Genomic DNA, 20163 nt, shown 5'->3' on the forward strand with positions numbered 1-20163 from the left:
TCTAGAATATAATTTTGATTTTGTATGTAATAAAAATTTGATGCAATCTTTTATAGAAAAAAAAAATTCCTGGATTCCTTTAGTCTCCCAAGACTGAACCAAGAAGACCTGGAGTATCTGAATAGTCCTATTAACATCAAGGAAATTGAAATGGTAATAAAAAGCCTTCCCAAAAACAAAAGCCCAGGTCCAGACAGATTCACTAGCGAATTCTTCCAAACATTTAAAGAGGGCCTATTGCCAGTTCTTCTCAAGCTTTTCCAGGAAATTAAAGAAACAGAAACCCTCCCAAACAGTTTCTATTAGGCTCATATCTCCCTAATACCAAAAGCAAACAAAGACACCACAAAAAAAGAAAACTACAGGCCAATATCCCTGATGAACACAGATTAGAAGATTCTCAACAAAATATTAGCAAATAGAATTCAACAACTCATCAAAAAGATCATACACCACGACCAAGTGGGATTCATCCCGGGGATGCAAGGATGGTTTAACATCCGGAAATCAATCAACATAATCCATCATATCAACAAAAGAAAAGATAAAAATCATATATCAATAGATGCAGCGAAAGCATTTGACAAGATCAAGCACCCGTTTATGATGAAAACTCTCGCCAAAATGGGTATAGAAGGGACCTTCCTCAATATAGTCAAAGCCGTTTATCACAAGCCTACGGCACGCATTATCCTCAATGGGGAAAAACTAAGAGCCTTCCCTCTGAGAACAGGGATGAGACAAGGATGCCCACTCTCTCCACTTCTGTTCAATATAGTACTGGAAGTATTTGCAATAGCGATTAGGCAAAAAAATGATATTAAGGGCATTCAGGTAGGAAAGGAAGAAATCAAGCTCTCACTATTCGCTGATGATATGATACTATACTTAGAGAACCCTAAAACCTCAACCAAGAAACTCCTAGAAACTATAGACTCATATAGTAAAGTTGCAGGCTATAAAATCAATACCCAAAAGTCCATGGCTTTCCTATATGCAAAAAATGAGAGAGAAGAAAGCGACATGATAAAAGCAATCTTGTTCACAATTGTGCCTCAAAAAATCAAGTACCTCAGAATCAGCTAAACTAAGGAGGTAAAGGACTTGTATAATGAAAACTACAAAACGCTACTTCAAGAAACAAAAGAGGACATGAGGAAATGGAAAGACATCCCCTGCTCATGGATTGGAAGAATTAATATTATCAAAATGGCAATTCTCCCCCAAAGCATTGTACAAATTCAATGCAATCCCTATAGGGATACCCTTGTCATTCTTCAAAGAAATAGAGCAAGCGCTCCTGAAATTCATATGGAACAATAAGCCCCCACGAATAGCTAAAGCAATTCTTGGGAAAAAGAAAATGGGAGGAATCAACCTCCCCAACTTCCAACTCTACTACAAAGTGGTAGTCATTAAAACAGCATGGTACTGGAACAAAGGCAGAGCTGCAGACCAATGGAACAGGGTTGAATACTCTGACACACACCCCCAAATAAATATATGATCATCTAATCTTTGATAAGGGAGCAAGAAATGTGAAGTGGAGCAAGGAAAGCATGTTTAACAAATTGTGCTGGCAAAACTGGACGGCTACATGCAGAAAAATGGGCTTAGACCTCCACCTATCACCATGTACAAAAGTCAGATCAAAATGGATTAAAGACCTCAACATCAGACCAGAATCCCTAAAGTACATTGAAGACAAGGTTGGAAAAACCCTCCATGACATTGAAGCCAACGGTATCTTCAAAGATGACACGCCACTTGCCGAATGTAGACTAGAGACTGAACACAATTGCCACTCAACACCTCTATTGCAAACCACAACACCTAATCAGAGAGAGAGAACAAAAGGGAATACCCTGCCATAATGGCAGTGTGGGGTGGGGGGGGAGACGGGACTGGGGAGGGTGGGAGAGATGCTGGGTTTACTGGTGGTAGAGGATGGGCACTGGTGAAGGGATGGGTTCTCGAACTTTGTATGGGGGAAACATGAGCACAATAATGTATGATTCATTTCAATTCTTAATGTAATGTTATGAGATCAATAAAGTCCAGATTGAAAAAAAAAGATGACATGCCACTGGCCAAGCAAGTGAAAACAGATAAATAAATGGGACTATCTCAAACTAAGAAGCTTCTGCACCTCAAGAGAAACAGTGACCAAAGTACAAAGACAATCTACAGAATGGGAAAGGATATTTACACAGTACCCATCCGATAAAGGGTTGATATCAAGGATATACAATGGACTGGTTGAACTCCACAAGAAGAAAACTGCCAACCCAATCCAAAAATGGGGTGATGAAATGAACAGAAACTTTCCCAAAGAAGAAATCCGAATGGCTGAGAGGCACAAGAGAAAACAACATCACTAATCATCAGGGAGATGCAGATCAAAACAACAATGAGATATCATCTTACACCACAGAGACTGGCCCACATCCCAAAAAACAAAAGCAACTGGTGTTGGCGTGGATGTGGGGAGAAAGGGACTCTCCTTCACTGCTGGTGGGAATGCCGACTCGTTTGGCCCTTTTGGGAAACAATATGGACGATTCTCAAAAATTAGAAATTGAGCTTCCATTTGACCCAGCAATACCACTCCTGGGAATATATCCCAGAGAGGCAAAAAGGTATAGTAGAGATGGCATCTGCATTTCTATGTTCATTGCAGCACTGTTTACAATAGCCACAATCTGGAAAAAACCAGAGTGCCCCAAAACAGATGACTGATTAAAGAAACTCTGGTACATCTACACAATGGAATACTATGTAGCTGTCAGAAAACATGAAGTCATGAACTTTGCATATAAGTGGATCAACATGGAAAGTATCATGTTGAGTGAAATGAGTTAGAAAGAATGAGACAGACATAGAAAGATTGCACTCATATGTAGAATATAAAATAGCTGAGAAGTACAAGTTTGCAATGATGCAATTTCTGGCAGATATTTCTCTGGACTTAATTACTAAAATACTTAAATAGAACTTGAAACAGCAGGACTCTTGGGCAGTCTCGGGCCGGGGCTGGTGCTTGCTCGAGCTCCACCGAGATTCGACCCGGGTGGCCATGCCTTTGCACAGCCGCTTTGCTACTGAACGACCAGAATCCAGAGCCAGCTATATTACTTGGGGTCCCATGGAGTGCTTGCAGCCATGTCTCCAGATTGTGAACTAAGCTTTTGCCCCATGCCAACTAAGGAGGGAAATATCCTTCTCCCTTGGTTTTTCTTCCCTCCGGGAGAAAGCAGTGTGGCATCTGCCATTTTATGGAACTTTTAAACAGGTATGAACTTGGTGGCGCGGGAGAAAAAAAGTGTGTTTTGAACTTGAAACAGCGGAACACTTGGGCAGTCTCAGGCCAGGGCCAGTGCCGGCTTGAGCTCTGCTGAGATTCGACCCGGGTGGCCATGCCTTTGCACAGCCGCTTTGCTGCTGAACGACCAGGATTCAGACCCAGCTATATTACTTGCAGTTCCAGCGAGTGCTTGCAGCCATGTCTCCAGACTGTGAACTAAGCTTTTGCTCCATGCTGTTCCAGGAAGGGAAATGATGCAATTTCCAACTTAAATCTCCCTGGACTTAATTACTAAAATACAGAAATCCTAAACCGCGCGACTTTATATCTCTTCTTTCTCATCAGTGGAAAACTAATTATCAAATGTTTCCTTGTCAATAGGGCCATATTATTGGGGGACAAACTCCAACAAGAATAGTGAGTTCTGTGTTGAAACTTCAACAACAATAGTGAGTTTTGTGTTGAAATATGGAATGTAATCAAGGTAAAGAGAAAAGGAAGTGAAATTTATCAGTTCTGCAGGGGGAGGTGGGGGGTTGGGGGTTGGGGAGTGGGAGTTATACTGGGTTTTTTTTTTTGGTGGTGGAATATGGGCACTGGTGAAAGAATAGGTGTTTGAGCATTGTATAACTGAGACATAAGCCTGAGAACTTTGTAACTTTCCACATGGTGATTCAATAAAATATTTTTTTTAAAAAAGCATAAACATGAAAGCTTATAACTATGTCACAGTGATTCAATAAAATTACAAAAAACAAAAACCAAAAAATAAAATACTAAAATACAGAAATCCCAAACCTGTGGCTGCTAGTGCGGCCACTCGACCTCATATCTCTTCATTCTCAGCAATGGAAAACAAATTATCAAATGCTTCCTTTCCAGCAGGTTCAACTTTAGGGGGGAGAAACTCCAAACAATAACAGTGAGTTTTGTTGAGATATTGAATGTAATCAAAGTAAGGTGAAGGTAAAATGAAATTTATCAGTTCCACAGGCGGGGTGGGAGGCTAGGGATGTGGGGGGGCAGGGTGGAGCTATACTGTGATTCTTGGTGGTGAAATATGTGCACTGGTGAAGGGATGGGTGCTCGAGCATTGTATAACTGAGATTTAAACCTGAAAACTTTGTAACTTTCCACATGGTGACTCAATAAAAAAATTAAAAAAAAAACAAAAAACAAAAACAACAAAAAATTCACTCATAGTTGAGTTTCAGTATAGTGTTCTAGCAGCAAATTCTACCACCAATGTCAACTTCCCTCCACCAATGTCCCCAGGTTCTCTCCTGCAACCCTTCCCCCATCCCACCTTACCTCCTTGTCAAGCTCATTTTTAGTTTGATTGATGTAGTCTGGAGCTTGTGCTTTCAGTGTTGTTGACTCTGTGGCTTAGATATATTCATATGCCACATTTCTTTATATATATATACCACATATACCAAGGCCCCTGAACTCTGTCTCTGTTATCCCTCACCTGCCTCTTTAAACTTCCCTCTTGATTTCTTTCCTTCCCTAAAATTTTTTAAGGTAAATAGCCAAACGCTTTTATTTTAGGTTTTATGAATGTGGCTCTCATTGGAAGGAAAGATTTAATATTATCTACTACAGTAATTTCTCTTTCAATTCCAACTACATATTAGAACCATATAAGGAAAAATATCTCCAGGGCTTAATCTGGGCTTTGTCCTCAGGGGTCATTCCTGCTGTTTCCAGGATTAGATCCAGGGTTGATTGTGTGCAAGGCTAGCACCTTAAACCCTATACTAGTTTCTCTGGGTATTGGTATTGGGTATTGGCATTATTTTTAAATGTAGAAGTACTGCTATTTATTCAGCCACTGATTAAGCTAACTGAAGCTGGCATGAACTCCACATTATTTTTTTAACTGAATTTCTGTGAGAATAGACCATTACAAAGCTGTTAACTGGGTCTCAGTCATACAATATATTGGCATTTTTAAGAACTGATATAAAGAATATGGCACATTAAGAAATCTGAATTGTCAGCCAGACTTTGCCTCTAACTTGCTATATGATCTCTTCATCTCCCTATACCTCTGCTATTTCTTTGGTTATTTTTCTTCCCCAAATGAGATGAAATAAAAAGAGACATGGTGGAGGCCCAAGGAAGCCCAGGGGCAAAGCGCCCACTTTGAACTCGGAAGATCAAGTGCTCAATCCCTGGCACTGCCCCAAATGCACCAGGGAAGATCCTGGCAGCTCTGCTCTTTGGGTCCCCCAGTACCACAGCAAAGTGTACAGTCCACAACAAGCACTGCAACCACAAATGTGAGGTAGCACCACAAATATAGGCAAGCATTGCAATCAGTGTAATATCCAGTGAGGAACAAAACCAAACATGTGCAACCTCCAATCATCAAAACAACAACCAATAAAAGGAAAAGAATGGGAAGGAAAGGAAAGTTTAAAAGAAAGAAAGAGATAAAATGCATGATGGGCTGCTATATACAAATAAAATTATAAAAGGAAGGAGAACAGAACCAGAGAAGAGAGGTCATCTTCTTGAAAGCCCTTTCATCTAAGTGTCCCCTGGCACATCTCATACATTCTAGCCAACCATCGCTGAAAGAGATTGTCTATTGAGAGCTGAGCTATTATCATCTCCAAATACCCCGGGAGCTGGAGTTAGAGAAATGTTCGACCTCTCTTTATGCACAGAATTGAGAGAACTCTCTAAACTAATTGCATAATTATAATTATACTTAAATGCTCCAGGGATATATCTCATAACCCTATGTGGGACTTGTCGTCTGTAAATCCCCGGAACATGGAGCACTGTCATCTTCAAGGAAATATTTTACCTGACAAGTGACATGGGATTGCCTTGTCCCGAAAGTGGCAACTGAGTCATCAGTCCTACTCCTCAGGACATGTTCATGCTTGGCCAGGAGGGACAGTCTTAAAGGGCTGGAGCACATGCAGACATCCTGGATTCAAATCCCCAGTAGTGCATGGTTCCCTAAGGAAACCAGGACCCACTCCTGAGCAGTGTGCTAGGAGCCCCCAAACACCACTGGGTCAAGAACAAAAAACAAAAAGAAGTATCTATGCCTGGTAAGGGCCCACGAACAGCAAAGAACCATGCTTTCCCAGACTGTTCTCTCCTTTTCTGTCAGAAACCCTGGTCACTGCCTATCTAGTCCATGGAAACCTAGAAGCCCTACATCAAACCAGGATGAGCAAAATTTGGGCTGCATGTCCCTATCCTGCCCTCCCTGCCAAGCTTATTCTCTCTCTGTAGCCCCTGCCCCCAAATTTCTCAGAGCAGGCACATCTAGAGTGGGTGATAAAAAGAGAAACACTTTGTGTGAGTGGATGAAACATTTGTCACCCAAATACCTGTAACAAAAGGTGACAAATGGAACAAAGAAAGCTATTTTGGGGGGGTCATAGTGATAGTATAGTGGGTAAGGTACTTCTTGCCTGTCTTATACATGTCTAACCCAGGTTCAACCCCCAGCACCCCATATAGTCTCCCTGGCACCCCCAGGAGTGATCCCTGTGCATAGAGCCTGGAGTAAGCTCTGAGCACAGCCAGGTGTGCAGCTATCCCCTACCCCCCAAAAATAAAATCATGTTCATCTCTGAAACCTAGAGAAAACAAAGTCTCCTTTGTGACTTAAGATTATGCTTGAATTGGGGCTATAATATTTGGGAAGAAAACAAAACAAAACAAAAAAAGCAGGATACTCAGTTTTATTCGAATTTCAGATGAATAATCATGGGGGTTGAAGGGATAACACACCAATAAGTCTCTTGTCTTGTGATTCCATTCCCAGAGCCCCATGTAGTCCCCCAAGTCCCACTAGTGGTAGCCAGGAGTAAGCCCAGCACTCCTGAATGTGGTCCAAAACCCCCAAAAATGTACTAAAGGGAGGCATAGGGAGGTAGTATCCTAAATATTATCAAATGGAAAGTTTTGCTCAGCTTATAAACATTCATGAGAGATGAAAATAATCTACTTACAGATTATGAACATCTTTGTCTTCGAAGTAAATGTCTCATGTTCTAATGTGTATCTCCAAAGGTGACTTGCTTAGATTTGCTAAACAAACAGATAATGCAGTAGTATATCTCTCATAAACAAACTGACTCAAGACACAGAGGTTCAAGTTTCCATTATCATTTGCAGATTTAGCCTTTCTTAGACATAGTTTTTCATCTATTGATGAGGGTTTGGAAAGAGACAGTACAAGATTAAGGTGCTGCCTTGCATGCAGTCAACCCCAGTTTGAATCCAATCAATATATGGTCCCCCAAGCACTGCCACAAGTGATTCCTGAGCACAGAACCAAGAGTAAGCACTGAGCACTGCCAAGTGTAGCCAAAAAACAAAACAAATTTCTGTCTTGTTGAGGCAAGAATTTCATGCCTCATTGATTTTTTATTATTTTAAATTTTAATATCTAAAAACCATAATAAACACCCAAAATATAGAAAAACTTCATTTATTAAGTGTGCTGTAAGCTATTTGTGTTATACTTCTTTTTCTAAATTTTGAATACTCAACTATCAATATCATACCCACATTATCTTTTTTGGTGTCTTCCTGGTATGAAATATTAATAATAATAAAATGATAAAATAAATAGAAATAAATAATATTAAATTTATATCCCAGATTAACCTCTTACCTGTTATTTAAATTAAGTATTTGTGTTTTTAGATTTTCCTGCTACAAAAAATATATGATTATATGCATCCTCACATACCTGATCTTTTTTTTCTCACTTTATTGACTTCATTGGAAGAGAACCTTAGAATAAGTCACTTTTGTTACTTATCATAAAGTTGATTGGCAGAAGGAGAACCTATGAATCACTTGTTGACCTGGGGCCCCTCCCACATTTTGACCTATTGATTTATCCTAATTAATAGAAAGGCAGTAGTCATTGTCTTATTCTTTCTTTAGAGATAATCAGATGTTTTTTATTTATGTTTACTTATTATATATTTACTTAAATAAAGATGGTTTGGGGTTTTTGTGACCATACACAGTGGGGCTCCTGGCTTGCTCCTGGCTCTCTGCTTAGTGATCACTCCTGAGCAAGAGAGGGGGGGGGGGAGTTTGAGGAACCTTTTGGGGTTGCTGGGGATTGAATCCAGGTTGTCGGCATGGAAGGTAAGCAGCTTATCCACTTAATTTTTTTCTAACTAAGACTATTTTAATTTTATTTATTTATTTTCGTGTGAGGTGCTGTGGATCAAACCCAGGTGTCATGTATGCAAGGTATGCTCGTTACCACTGAGCTTCATCCCTGGTTCTCAGACAATTTTTAGAGCACTTTGAACAGCATAACAAACTTGGGGAGAAAAAAAATTCCCTTCTCTCTCTAATCCCACATTAGCCTTGCTTTCCCATTGTTGACATTTTTCACCAGAATGGGACATTTGTTAGAAGTGATGAACTTACATCGACAGATCATGAACCAGATCACATAGTTCACATTACTCTTTACTCTTAGTGTATATATTCTATCAGTTGGGACTGTAGCACTGTAGCACTGTTGTCCCATTGTTCATTGATTTGCTAGAGCGGGCACAAGTAACATCTCCATTGTGAGACTTGTTGTTACTGTTTTTGGCATATCAAATACAACATGGGTAGCTTGCCATGTTCTGCCATGTGGGCAGGATACTCTTGGTAGCTTGCCAGGCTCTCCGAGAGGGATGGAGGAATCGAACCCCGGTCAGCCACTTGCAAGGCAAACGCCCTACCCGCTCTGCTATCGCTCAATTTGGGCAAATATATTATTTTCTATAGCCATTATTATTATATCATGCAGAATATTTTTATTGTCTTACAAATCCTCTGTGCTTCTGTTCATCTCTTCCCACCATCTCTAGCCAAGTAATGATGGTTCTCATCAAAGCCAGGTTGCCAGGTTAACTGAACATTTTTTTTTTTGCTTTTTGGGTCACACCCAGCAATGCACAGGGGTTACTCCTGGCTCATGCCCTCATAAATTACTCCTAGCCGTGCTCAGGGGACCATATGGGATGCTAGGAATCGAACCCAGGTCAGCTGCATGCAAGGCAAACACCCTACCCGCTGTGCTATCTCTCCAGCCCCCGCCTAACTGAACTTTTTTTTTTTTGCTTTTTGGGTCACACCCAGCGATGCACAGGGGTTACTCCTGGCTCATACACTCAGGAATTACTCCTGGCAGTGCTTGGGTGACCATATGGGATGCTGGAAATTGAACCTGGGTCGGCCGTGTGCAAGGCAAATGCCCTACCCGCTGTGCTATTTCTCCAGCCCCCGCCTAACTGAACATTTTTAACATCTCATTTTGTAATTGTATTTCAACACAATATAACTTTTTGTAACTGTACTCACCACAATTTCAATATAACTATTTTGCCATCTTTCTCTCGCCTCGTTACGGACTGACTTGCGTGTATATATTTTTAATTTTTTCCTGTCTGTTGTCTTTTCCTTCACCTTTGTTTTGTTACTGTCTACCATATAGAATATTTTATTTTAATATAACAACTCATCCTTGTCACTTTCTTATCTTCTTCCATAGTTAACAAATAGATAAATAAATAATAAATAATAGGCTATTTCATTTCCTTCTAAGATTTTCATATGTAAACCTCATCTAAACTTTATTATGGCTATTCAAACTCAAGAGGTATAGAAAGAAAAGTAAGATTTAGACTCTTTTGGCTTTGTTTGGAGACATATCCACTTGTGCTCAGGGGTAATTTCTGGTTCTGTGTACAAGGTAATTCCTAGCAGTGCTTGTAGGGGGATGGTGGGGCATGTGTAGTACTTGTAATTGAATGGTGTTGGCTGCATACAAGGTAAATGCCTTACTGATTATACTATCTCTCCAACCCCAACACCTAAGATTGTCTAGAAAACTAATTTGAGTTTTGCAGTCCTGGTTTATGGATGTTACGTGAGTCATTTCATGCCTCAATACATAATTGTTCTCTAGTATAGTACTTCTCAAATCTTCTCTGACCGTGACCTCTTTCCAATCTTGCTTCTTTCCTGTGGTACCCCTGTCCTTCTGGTTGAACAGCTAGTCTCATGTGTGGTCTCCCATTTATACAGTTTCACCTGTGGCCTTCTTGGAATATCCTGGGGGTATTACACCCATAAGGAGGCCATATAGCCCTCATTGCAAATCATGGCCTCCGAAGTCAGGGACTTAGCTTATTTCTCTTTAGTTTTCCCACAGCAACCAGCAGAGTACCTTAAATACCAAGATAACTGTTATATGAGCTATATTTAAGTTATATTTTTGGTATATTTGTCACTGTCATCCCATTGCTCATCAATTTGTTCAAGTGGGCACCAGTAACATCTCTCGATTGTGAGACTTATTTGTTAGTTTTAGGCACATCCAATATGCCACGGGTAGCTTTCCAGGCTCTGCTGTGCAGGCATGATACTCTCAGGAGCTTGCCCGGCTCTCGGAGAGGGACGGAGGAATCTAACACGGGTCGGCCAAGTGAAAGGCGGCTGCCGTACCGCTGTGCTACCGCTCCAGCCCTTTTGTATATTACTGTTTAATTATTCCCTTAGCATTTATTAAATAAGGATTTATTTACCAAATATTTTTTCTGGTTGCTTAAGATTATTTATACATCAGTGACACTCAGCTTTGTTCCATTAGAAAAGCACTTGGACAAATACTGAATGATCTCATTTAACTGTGGTATACAGAATAATATGGAAAAGGAATTTAAGGTATCAGAGATGGGGAAAACACTGGTTCTAGATTATAGAAATGAAAATGACAAGAAAGAAAAGAAATAGAAGGAGAAGTAAGAAGAGGAAGTCAGGAGTAGCAGGGCAAGGGTCAAGGACCTTGGACACATCAGTGGTAGAGGTGAGTTTATAGATATAGCTATAGATAACTTACAAACCCAAAAATGCTGAAACATGAGACCCAAACTACGATAATAAAACTTTAAAGTGTTCCTGTTAAGGAGACAGGCTGGGATTTTGAAGGAAACCTGGGGAAATTAGTGGAGAGAATTTAACACTGGTGGTGAGATTGGTGTTAGAACACTGTGTTTCTGAAACTCTATTATGGACACATCTGTAAATCACAGTGCCTAAATTTAAAATTACTTGAAAAAAACAAGAAAGCACTTGGAAACAATAACATTCTGTTCCAAACATTATAAGATATAGAGATATTAACATTAAAATAATGAAAAATTAAAGTTTGGTGCTAAATCAAATAAATACCATCTTGTACCAAATTCTAGTTGTAGTATAGATACCATATCATTATACATATATTTTTTTATTTAATGAGAGAAATGACATAGTTGGGAAATTGTATCCATCAATGTAAATCCTCCTAAGTACCAGAAGAACACTAATTCAAGATTACAAGTTGGGAACCACATCTAACATTAAGCATTTCCAGTGAAGAATTTAAATGAAAGTCTTTGGCTAAGTGTAAATACTGTAAAAAGTTCAAATGAATTATGATCAGCTTGAGCTTATCTCAACCTGTTCAAGATCAGTATTTTTCATTACCAAGACTGGAATTCCTTTAATATTAGAAAGTCCATGTCCAATCTCCAAAGCATGTTTACACCAATAGCTTTAACTTTGGATACTGCTATTCACTGATGTATACATTGGAAAGGAAATAATACAAGTGAGCCTCATAAGCTCCTATTCTACCACATTATAGAACATGAACTTCACATAAGAAGCACAAGTTAGGGGGCTGGAGCAATATCACAGCAGGAGGGCGTTTGCCTTGCACGTGGCTGACCTGGGTTCGATTCCCAGCATCCCATCTGGTACCCTGAGACCGTCAGGGGTAATTCCTGAATGCAGAGCCAGGAGTAACCTCTGTGCATCGACGGGTGTGACCCAAAAAGCCAAAAAAAAAAAAAAAAAAGAAAAAGAAGCACAAGTTAGGTGTGTTGATTCTCTATAGAAGAGTGTTCTTAGGTTTTGGATTCCTCATACTCAGAACGATGCCAGCACAAGAGGCTAGAGCCCTATCTCCAGACAGAGAGCCAGGAGATGTAGGGATGGCTGTCTAAGGTTACTGGACACTCTACAAGCAACAATATTTTGCTATAGTAGATGATAATTTTTAATGAAACTTTTACTTAAACCTTCCTTTTTTTATTTGGGGAGTGGTGAAATTGGGTCACACTTGGTGGTGCTCAGGAGCTATTCCAGGCTCTGTGGTCAAAGATAACACCTAAAAATGCTCAGGGAGTCATTCGCAGTGCCAGGAATTGAACCCGGGTCATGGGCTGTCATGAGAGTTAAAGCACTTGTCTTGTATTCATATGCAAGACCTGGTTCCATTCCTGTCACTGCACATGGTTCCCTGAGCACAGGGTTAGGAGTGACCCTTGAGCAGAGAGCCAGAAGCAACTCTGAGAATTGCCAGGTACAGTTCAAAAAACAGCAAAAAAATGAAAGAGATCTTTTGAATGTGTGCCAGTCTCTGTGGTGTAAGATGATATCTCATTGTTGTTTTGATTTGCATCTCCCACATTGCATTAGTGATGTGGAGCACTTTTTCATGTGCCTTTGAGCCATTTGTATTTCTTTTTTGAGGAAACTTCTGTTCATTTCTTCTCCCCATTTTTTGATGGGGTTTGAGGTTTTTTTCTTATGCAATTCTATAAGTACCTTGTATATTCTGGATATTAATCCTTTATCAGATGGGTATTGGGTAAATATCCTTTCCCATTCTGTGGGCACTTTCTGTATTTTGGTCACTGTTTCTTTTGAAGTGCAGAAGCTTAGCAACCAGTGCTGGCGTGGATGTGGGGGAAAAGGGACGCTCCTTCACTGTTGGTAGGATGCCAACTGGTCCAGCCTTTCTGGAAAACAATATGGACAGTCCTTCAAAAACTAGAAATTGAGCTTCCATATGACCCCACAATGCCACTTCTGGGAATATATCCCGAGGAGGCAAAAGAGCACAGTAGAAATGACATCTGTACCTATATATTTATTGCAGCCCTGTTCACAATAGCCAAAATCTGGAAACAACCCAAGTGCCCTAGAACAGATGACTGGTTAAAAAAATTTTGGTACATCTACACAATGGAATACTATGCAGCTGTTAGGAGAGATGAAGTCATGAAATTTGCTTATAAATGGATACACATGGAGAGTATCATGCTAAGTGAAATGAGTCAGAAAGAGAGGGACAGACATAGAAGGACTGCACTCATTTGTGAAGTGTAGGATAGCATCACATGAGGCTGACACCCAAGGACGGTAGATACAAGGGTCAGGGGGATTTCCCCATAGCTGGAAGACTGCTTCATGGGGGCAGCGGTGGAGGGAGAAGGCAGATAGAATAGAGAAGGGATCACTAAGAAAATGATGGCTGGAGGAACCAGTTGGGATGGGAGATGCATGCCGAAAGTAGATAATGGACCAAACATGATGACCTCTCAATGTCTGTGTTGCAAGCTATAATGCCAAAAAGTAGAGAGTACAGGGAATATTGTCTGCCTTAGAGGCAGGAGGAGGGTGGGAAAGGGGGGTATACCCGGGATACTGGTGGTGGGGAATGTGCACTGGTGGAGGGATGGGTGTTTGATCATTGTGAGAGTGTAACCCAAACATGAAAGCTTGTAACTATCTCATGGTGATTCAATAAAATTTTTAAAATTTTAAAAAAAAGATTAAGTCATAGTCTAGTTCAAACATAGGTATGTCCTAATTAAAAAAAATTTTTTAAATGCTAAATCACATACTTAGGAAGCTAAGTAAGTCACTGAACACCATGATCTGTCCTTGTCCTTACTTTTTAAAAGATTTTTCTGGAATTTTCATAAATCATAAGAATTTAAGATTTAAGCAGGGGACATGTCTCAAGGGCTAGAGGTCTGAGTTCGATTGACCAGCACAATTGTTGTTCCCTGAGCAAGAGTGTGGTCTTGCAGCATCACATCCAGGGCCCAAGCATAGACCCATCCAGCCCAACTGACCAAGTATCTGCACAGCTTGGGAGAACCCAAGATTAAATAAGTAAATACACAGAGTAAGAATCTCTAGTGAAGCCAAATTACAATTCCAAATACAAACCTCTGATGTTTTGATAATTTAGGATGCACCTTAATGCAGGAAAGTGACCTGTCCTCTGGGCTATAACATTCCTAAGTAATATTCTATAGCAGGTGTGTGTGTGTATATATGTATATATATATATATATATATATAGTGTCACATTCAAACTGCTGAATCCTTATTCAATATGGTACCAAATGAGCATCAGGCTCTGTGAAAATCATTTGCATGGAAGGACAAATGAATCATGACATCAGTGGACACATGTTTCTTCATCTCCAGGGCACTCTTGGTCCAGGGTTCTAAAATCAGGACTGGAAGAGAGGCTGCTGCGTGAAATCATGCACTCATCCTTCCCATTCCTTTTCCACCATCTCCAAAGATTGCATGGTTCAGTGGCATTGTTCAAAGCAGATCAGTAAAACCCCAAAAGGTTTCTTCTCATCTACCCAAGAGAGTGTGTGCTCCAGATGTCTGAGAGCTCTCGCTCTAGGACATGCTGCAAACTCTCTGGGGTCATTGCTGCCTCTCATGCCAGGGCATAAGCTTCCACAAAGCCTCACCATCAACCTCTACCTCCAGGGTATAGACAGACCAATGTGTTTCCTTTTTCTTTGCTGATTCAATTTTTTTTGGGGGGGGGGCAGGGGCGTGACACACCTGAAGATAGCCGGGGGTTACTCCTGACTCTGCACTCAGATATTACTCCTGGCGTATCTCAGGGGGCCATAAGAGATGCTGGGGATCGAACCCAAGTTGGTCACATGCAAGGCAAGCACCTACCCACTGGACTATCACTCCGGCATTCATTATTTTTTTTAAGTTGAAGGCAAAGTTACAAACAATGGCCCTTGTGTCCCCTCAGTGCTTCCTATTGTAAGATGACTTTTCCCCCTCCTATTAACTCCCAGTTGCCGATTCAGATGGGACATAGCCTCCAAGTCTTTGTGCAAAGAATGATTGTTCACTCAGTCTTCCCCACACTCCAGATGGGTGAAAAGTGTTGCTCTCTCGTTTCAGGTTCCGAACAGAGCCTTGCACAGAAGCAGCGAACATCCCGCCGAAGATGTCAGCAGCCCAAAATGTTGAGTAGCCCCGAGGACACCATGTACTATAACCAGCTAAATGTGAGTTCAAAGTGGCCATAAAACTGCTTCCCTGGCTTTGTTTCCAGTTAATAATTCTGTTATTAATACCTGTTCCAGCCCCGCCAGCCCCACCCCCACTCTCTTCTGTGCGCCGTCCTGAACATGTGCTTAGGCTCTTTATCTGTTGCTTTCATGTCAGGATGTCTGCCTTCACGGTGAATAATTGATGTGGTTTATCAAAGACGAGCAAGATGCATGCTTCATCAGGCTCACTTGAGCCCTTTGATCAAAAAAATTATGCTGTGACTTCTGATATTATCAGCATCTGCTTGCATTCAACACAAAATCACTTTGAATTAAAAATTAACGACTTGCTGCTTTGCTTTGACTGTGTGTTCTTGGCCCTCTCCACAGGGAGCTCTAGAATATCAAGGGAGCAAGAGGAAGCCAAGAAAACTTGGGTAAATATCTGTCTTCTTAGTTCTAAGCAACTGTAAACAGAAGGGGTCCTTTGTGATATTACAGAAAATGCAAAACTTTCCAGAGAAGCTTCTAAAAGAAAGCAGTGGAGATATTGCCACTTACTAGAAACTGCTTTTCACAGTAACAATATATAAACTTGAATTTATTCTCTCTAAAATTGTCACCCAGAGGCAAACGTTTCTTCTCATGATTATCCTAGGGAACTATATATTTTTCACAATTGGAGGTGAGCAGGGGATTATAGAACACTGCCCTGCAAATAAAAAAACACTCTGATAGTGCAAATAGACCACTCCAGTCATATCCCTGGGCCTTAATAAGTGCACAAAGGAACATTGTCCCCTTGATGGTTAGATAGAGGATCCTAGAGGTTTGTGGCTCATTTGATTGTTAGCATCTCAGTTGATAATAGGTATAACACAGGTAACTAAATAGCACAAGTTTGGGAATTGGCGCAGGTGAAGAGAGAAACCTGCTCATCTAGAGAGAACTAGAAAAAGACAGACACAATAATTCACGTAGATCAAGTTACATTAATTATAATTGCAACTTTCAGGTACCTTAGAATTGGGCTCACTATCAGGGTGTTGCCCAGAGGTGAAAGACTGGATCAGAACGCAGTTCCTCTGGGTTGGGAGACACAGAATGTCCCTCTGCTGTCCTTCCTTCATGGAACTATGCCCCTCCCTGTCCACAGTTCTTCAAGGACTTCAGCTGCCCCATATGAGAAGGGACATGTTACTTTTTTAATGTCCAAACTCTTTTCTTTGTTGCAGCCAAATTAAAGTGCTTGATGGCGAAGATGAGTATTACAAATCTTTGTCACCTGTGGACCCAGAGGAAGACAGCTCTGCCCACCCATTCTTTTTTCCCTCATCCTCAAAAGGAGCACCTTTTGCTCAGCTCTGAGTAGATTCATTCTGGTGAGGGTAGGAAAATGATGGTTATGAACTGATTGTTCTTTAATCAGAAATTGCAGTTATGGGGTCAGTTCCTTTGGAATCTAGTGTTTGCTTTAACCTTTCTAAGCAACATTCTGCTTCCTAATCATTATCTGTTATTTTCATCCTGATACCCACATCTGCTCTGCAGCCTCAATGGGGAAAATTTTCCTTTTTTCATTCCAGGGTTCCCTGTGGGACACTGAATCAATCCCCACTGTAGTATGAACTGTCATTCATGCATCTGCATCTCAGTGGGTCCTAGACCATTTTCCCAGAAGCCAAGTGTGGGCAATGAAGGTGTGATTTTTCCCGCCAACTCAATCTATTCGAAATCTGCACTTTAAGGATCCAATAGTGCCTCCCCACTTCCCTTCAACACCCTCCTCACCCTTTTGCTGGTCCTTCTATTCTGCCCTTCTCTCCCCAAGGCAGAGGAGAGGAGGTACTCAAAGAGATGTGCTTAGGCCTCCTGGACCAGGGTAATAGTTTGTGTCTGTGAGACAAAGCCAAAATCTTTCTGATAAGCAGCTGAACTCTTCTCCTAACAATTACTATGATGGTAAAGTTCTTGCCTCTATTTCTATCACCCCCATAACCCTGGCAGGAAAAAAAGAGGGAGAGGGGCTAGGAATGCACCTCAGTGGCAAACAAAGCACATACCTCACATATGTAAGGCTCTGAGTTTGATCCCCAGGACCTCAAGATTTTTTTTCTAATGAAAGAAAGGAATGAGAGAGCAAAAATATTTGGACCTGTCAGAATCTGTGCAGCTTACAAGTATTCCATCTCTGCTCAGCTGTCTGCTAGGTGAATGGTGAATGTTAGGAGAAGGAGCGTCCTGTGTGGTCAGTCTTTGCGAGCACAGAGCCTAGCAAAGGGCCTGGCACTGAGAGGATGCTCAGTGAACACTGCCCTTGAATTACTGAGGCATCTGCATTTAACTATGCAGGCACACCTGCCAGGAAAGGAACTTGAAGTGTATTTTCTATACGATGAGTCACTTTTCTTTATTTTGGGAGAAGGTAGGAGGGTTGAGCCACTCTTGGGAGTACTAAAGGTTTACTCTTGGCTCTGTTCAGGGGTCACTCCTGGTGGTGCTTTGGGCACCATATGTGGTGCCAAAAATTGACCAGGGTTGGCTGCATGCAAGACAAGTGCCTTTCTCCAGTACTCTTTGACCCTTGGTCATGTTTTCTTATGCTATAAGCTCTTGGTTCTCACCCAAGTTTGGGTGAGTCCTCTTGTAGTAATGCTATATCACATATTAATTATGATCATCAAAGTGAGTCAATGTTATTTGTTTTATTTTTGTTTGTGAGCCACACTTGGAAATACTCAGGACTTACTCCTGGCTTGCACTTGGGGATCACTCCTAGCAGAGCTTGGGAGACCATATGGGTGCCAGGAATCAATCCCAGGTCAGCTACATGCAAGGGAAGTGCCTTAACTGATTGTACTATCTCTCTAGTCCCAACACTGCATGTTTTTTGAGCAATTACTCTGCAAAAATATAGAAGTGATATTATTATATGATGTTTAAAAATAATCCTATGTAGGGGCTGGAGCAATAGTACAGCATGTGGAGCATTTGCCTTGCATTTGATTCCCTGCATCCCATATTGTCCCCCAACCTCCTCCAGCAGTAATTCCTGAGTGCAGAGCCAGAAGTAACTCCTGAGCATCACTGGGTGTAACCCCAAAAGAAAAAAAAATCCTCTGAAACTCTTTCTGTAAAACAAATGTTCTCAAACTTTTTCTTAATTTAAAATTCTTGGTAGAGGGGCTGGAGTGATAGCACAGCAGGTAGGGCATTTACCTTGAACTCAGCAGACCCGGGTTCAATTCCCAGCATTCCATATGGTCCCCCGAGCTCTGCCAGGAGTAATTCCTGAGTGCATGAGCCAGGAGTGTCGCCAGGTGTGACCCCAAAAAAAATTCTTGGTAAATAGCAAGCATGAGAGTACCAAGATTTAGAGAAAAGCTGAATAAGTTAGAAAAAATAATGTTATCAGGATTTTCAAGGAAAGACTTCTAATAAGCATTTTATAAGCATAAATAATTAACTTAAATTTTTTATAAGTTATAATTTTACCCAAAAAAATCTAGCTAATAGTGGAATTTTACTTTCTAAAAAGTAGTCTTGATTTTTTTCCCTCAGAACTTTTCCTTGAAAGCAACATTTGTATGGTATGCAGGTAGAGCAGAAAAAACACAAAATAATTTTTGTTTTGTTGTTTAAAGAATAATATCTCAACCTGAACATGATTGGCTGCTGCCCAAAAACCAAAAATAATAACACATAAATATGGGGCTTTAAACATTATTATATTATACAAACATATAATAGGGGAAATTTTGCTTTTTTTATTGATTCATCTACTCTTGGTACTATTGATTGATTTTCTAATTTTCGAATAAGATGTCTATAACTTCATTTGTGCAATGTAACTTAAATCTGCAATCCTTCTAATTAAAATATATAAATACTCCTCAACAGGAAATAGAGGTAATTATAAGTCATAAATCATAAAGTAAGCACTAATTAGTCATTGCTAAACACATTACTTTAGAAATGGTGTTGGCTATCAGCTATAGCACAGCTAAGATTGTCTACAGATTTTTTCTTTTTTTAATAGGTCCATGTTAGGCAGCACATGTGCTACCAAGGATCGAACTCAAGGTCTTACACAAAATAGAACTGAGCTCTTATGACTTGAACTATTTGCTCACCCATAGATATTATTATAGTCATAAGACCAGAAATGCAAAGTTCACAGCATTCTTTTTTGGTTTGGGTTTGGGGGCCATACTCTAGTGCTCAGGTCTTACTCTTGTCTCTGTACTCAGGGATCACTCCTGGCAGTGCTCAGTGAAGTGTATGGGATGGTGGGTTTGCCATGTGCAAGGAATTGCCCTACCCATTATACTGTCTCTCCAATTCCCCAAGACAAATTTTTAAGTGTAGAAGAATGATACAGTTTAGAATTTCCTATATGTCTTATTAGATTTAACAGAGTAATATGCATATGGGACTGGAGCGGCAGCACAGCGGGTAGAGTGTTTGCCTTGTACACGGCCTACCTAGGTTCGATGCCTCTGCCCCTCTCGGAGAGCCCAGCAAGCTACCAAGAATATCTCGCCCGCATGGCAGAGCCTGGCAAGCTACCTGTGGTGTATTCAATATGCCAAAAACAGTAACAAGTCTCTCAATGGAGACATTACTGGTGCCTGCTCGAGCAAATCGATGAGCAATGGGGTGACAGTGACAGTGACAATATATGTATGGAAAAAAACAAGA

At 40.7% G+C, this 20163-nt stretch overlaps 1 protein-coding gene across 1 annotated transcript in view; it reads left to right on the forward strand.

The window, feature by feature from the left end:
* Positions 1 to 20163, forward strand: part of MYO3B (myosin IIIB) — a 460143-nt gene that overhangs the window by 439336 nt on the left and 644 nt on the right. Inside the window, 3 exon segments of the mRNA XM_055121066.1 lie at positions 15371 to 15477; positions 15853 to 15899; positions 16698 to 16844. Coding sequence (XP_054977041.1) covers positions 15371 to 15477; positions 15853 to 15899; positions 16698 to 16830 — 287 coding nt within the window. The 3' untranslated portion in view covers positions 16831 to 16844.

Source organism: Sorex araneus, chromosome X, assembly GCF_027595985.1.
Source record: "Sorex araneus isolate mSorAra2 chromosome X, mSorAra2.pri, whole genome shotgun sequence".
Classification (NCBI taxonomy): Eukaryota; Metazoa; Chordata; class Mammalia; order Eulipotyphla; family Soricidae; genus Sorex; species Sorex araneus.